This window comes from Octopus bimaculoides, chromosome 14 (assembly GCF_001194135.2).
Source record: "Octopus bimaculoides isolate UCB-OBI-ISO-001 chromosome 14, ASM119413v2, whole genome shotgun sequence".
Lineage (NCBI taxonomy): Eukaryota > Metazoa > Mollusca > Cephalopoda > Octopoda > Octopodidae > Octopus > Octopus bimaculoides.
Genome location: NC_068994.1, coordinates 48,392,822 through 48,395,321, shown reverse-complemented (window position 1 = coordinate 48,395,321; position 2,500 = coordinate 48,392,822). Strand labels below are relative to the sequence as shown.

At 36.2% G+C, this 2,500-nt stretch overlaps 1 protein-coding gene across 1 annotated transcript in view; it reads left to right on the top strand.

The window, feature by feature from the left end:
* LOC106876371 (stabilin-2) overlaps positions 1-2,500 on the top strand; it is a 38,634-nt gene that overhangs the window by 16,358 nt on the left and 19,776 nt on the right. The window contains exons 9-10 of the mRNA XM_052972601.1: positions 690-788; positions 2,232-2,345. Coding sequence (XP_052828561.1) covers positions 690-788; positions 2,232-2,345 — 213 coding nt within the window. The remainder of the gene's footprint in view (positions 1-689; positions 789-2,231; positions 2,346-2,500) is intronic.

Here is a 2,500-nt window from a genome sequence, read left to right as displayed (position 1 = left end):
CAAAGCGGTGCCCCAGCGTGGCCGCAGTCTAACGACTGAACCAAGTAAAGGATAAAAGTTAAATTAAACTAATATTCTTCTGATTGGTTGTACAGTGTATGCACAGGAGTAAACCCAGATTAATACTGATATCAACAGAGTAGTTCCGTGAGCAGAACCGGACTGATCTCAATCTCTTTAACTTATTCTTTTCAACATAGCTACACATAGACACAGACGATTCTCGCCTATATTGGTTCGAAAACATTGTAAAATATATATCAATATAAAATATTGTTTCAAGCGGCAAGCTGGTAGAATGGTTAGCATGCCGGACAAATCACTTAGCGGCATTTTGTCCATCTTTACTTTCTGAGTTCAAATTCCGTCGAAGTCGACTTTGTCTTTCATCCTTTCGAGATCGATAAAATAAGAACCAGTTGAGCACTGGGATCGATGTATTCGACTTAGCCTCTCCTCGAAATTGCTGGCTTGGTGCTAAAATTTGAAACCAATATAAAACATTGTTTAAAGATGGCAAGCTGACAGAATCCTTAGCACGTTATAACAATAACCTTAGAGTAGCGATAGACTGAAAACTCAGATTGAAATAAATACACTCAACTACATTTATTGAGTAACTGGGGAAGGGACTCTTACATTCGTTGTAATAAATAACCTAACTGCTACAATTCTTCTCAACCTTTCAGATGGTCCCTACACTGTCTTCGTACCGAACAACGATGCATTTCACCATTTCAGCAACAGCACTTTGCAGCGTATCGAAAACGATGGTGCCTTGGCCGAAGGTAAGAATTGAAACTCAATCGCTCTTAGCGCCATTTTGAAATGTTGCCTTTGTATACTTTAGTTTGTGCCTTTGTACGTTCACATTAACATGCATCCCCATAATGCATCGCGAAATGAGTACAGGAAGCTTTCGTCCACACGTTCGCTGAGATTTTTCAGTACACATTTTATGAAACAAATTACAAGAATCTACAATCTCAACGGACGAAGCTTCTGAAACATATAAACACACGAACACCTCTTGTCACATCACATACATTCTTGACAATACGGTGAACAATTGATGGCTTGTTGGAAATGCGTGATATATTTCTCAAACCATATAATAATAATAATAATAATAATAATAATAATAATAATAATAATAATTTTAATTCTAATTTTAAATGTAACGAGACTTTCATACACTGGAAATTATGCACAACAAATAGTTACAGAAAACGACAAAGCGAACATCATCATACTCTCCGATATTATGACATATACAGTCAAGGAAACCAAGCTAATCAACGAAATTGAACTGTTAGGTATAATCATGAAAAGTAGCGCTATCTAATTGAATTATCAATCCTGCAGACGGTAACGTATTTCTGAAGGAAATGGAGAAATTATCCAACCGAGAAATTGTTTAATATTTGTGTTTAATCTCACTTAATCTCATGCCTTCTATGTCATATCCGGCTTATAATTTAATTGAGTGTAGCAGAGGAGAAATCTAACTTCAACGCCATCACGATGTTGAACCTCATCGAGTTCGTAAGCCGCGTGTGAGTTCCAGGTTTCAATTCCTGGTTTAAAATCATTTCGCTTTACTTACACTTTTACTAATGCTGTTGGGAAACACAATTTCCGTTCTAAAAATCCTACACGTCGGATTACCATGCTAAATGCAAAACAGTAGTTACTGATGTCTCTTTTCATCCTGAGTTCAAATCCAGCCGCAGGCATTTGCATTTCATTTCTCCAGAGATGATAAAATAATCATTGGCAACATTTTGGGTTGGGTCACACTCAACGGATTATTAAATTACTAATGCGTTAACAGTGCTTTGTTTCAGTGTTATATTAAATTGTAGAATACGTCTAAAGATTTTAATCAGCAGTACGTGTACTGAGAACTCTAAACACCTTACCTTTATACTCAATAATTTCGTGGGCAGAAAAAGAGGGGTCAGCAAAACCATTTTAAATACTGCAATGAGATTTTCTCAATGACTGACTAGCGACTTTAGATGTTCACGGATTCTCTAATGTATAAACCCACAATTATTAATGGCTTACTTAAAATCTTAATAAATACTGTCTAGTACAGTATATCAGTGGCTTGTATACATAAAATTATTTTATCAATAATTAAGAAATTATTATTTCATTTCTAAATACATTGAAGAATGAAGAACATTAAGCATGAAATGTTGTCACTCTTTCTTTCTGTCATCTAGTTCTGATGAAGTACCACATTGTTCACGGAATCCTGTGGATGGCTGGAATGCATACAACATACCTGCAAACTCTCGCAGAGGGTGACAAACTTCTCATCACAGAAGGCTTTTTCGGTAAGAATTCCACTGTTACTTTCATTTCTTATCAATTTTTTAATTTCTTCAATCATCCTTTCTTTGTTTCTCTCTCACCACCCTCTCTCTCTCTCTCTCTCTCTCTCTCTCTCTCTCTCTCTCTCTCTCTCTCTCTCTCTCTCTCTCTCTCTCTC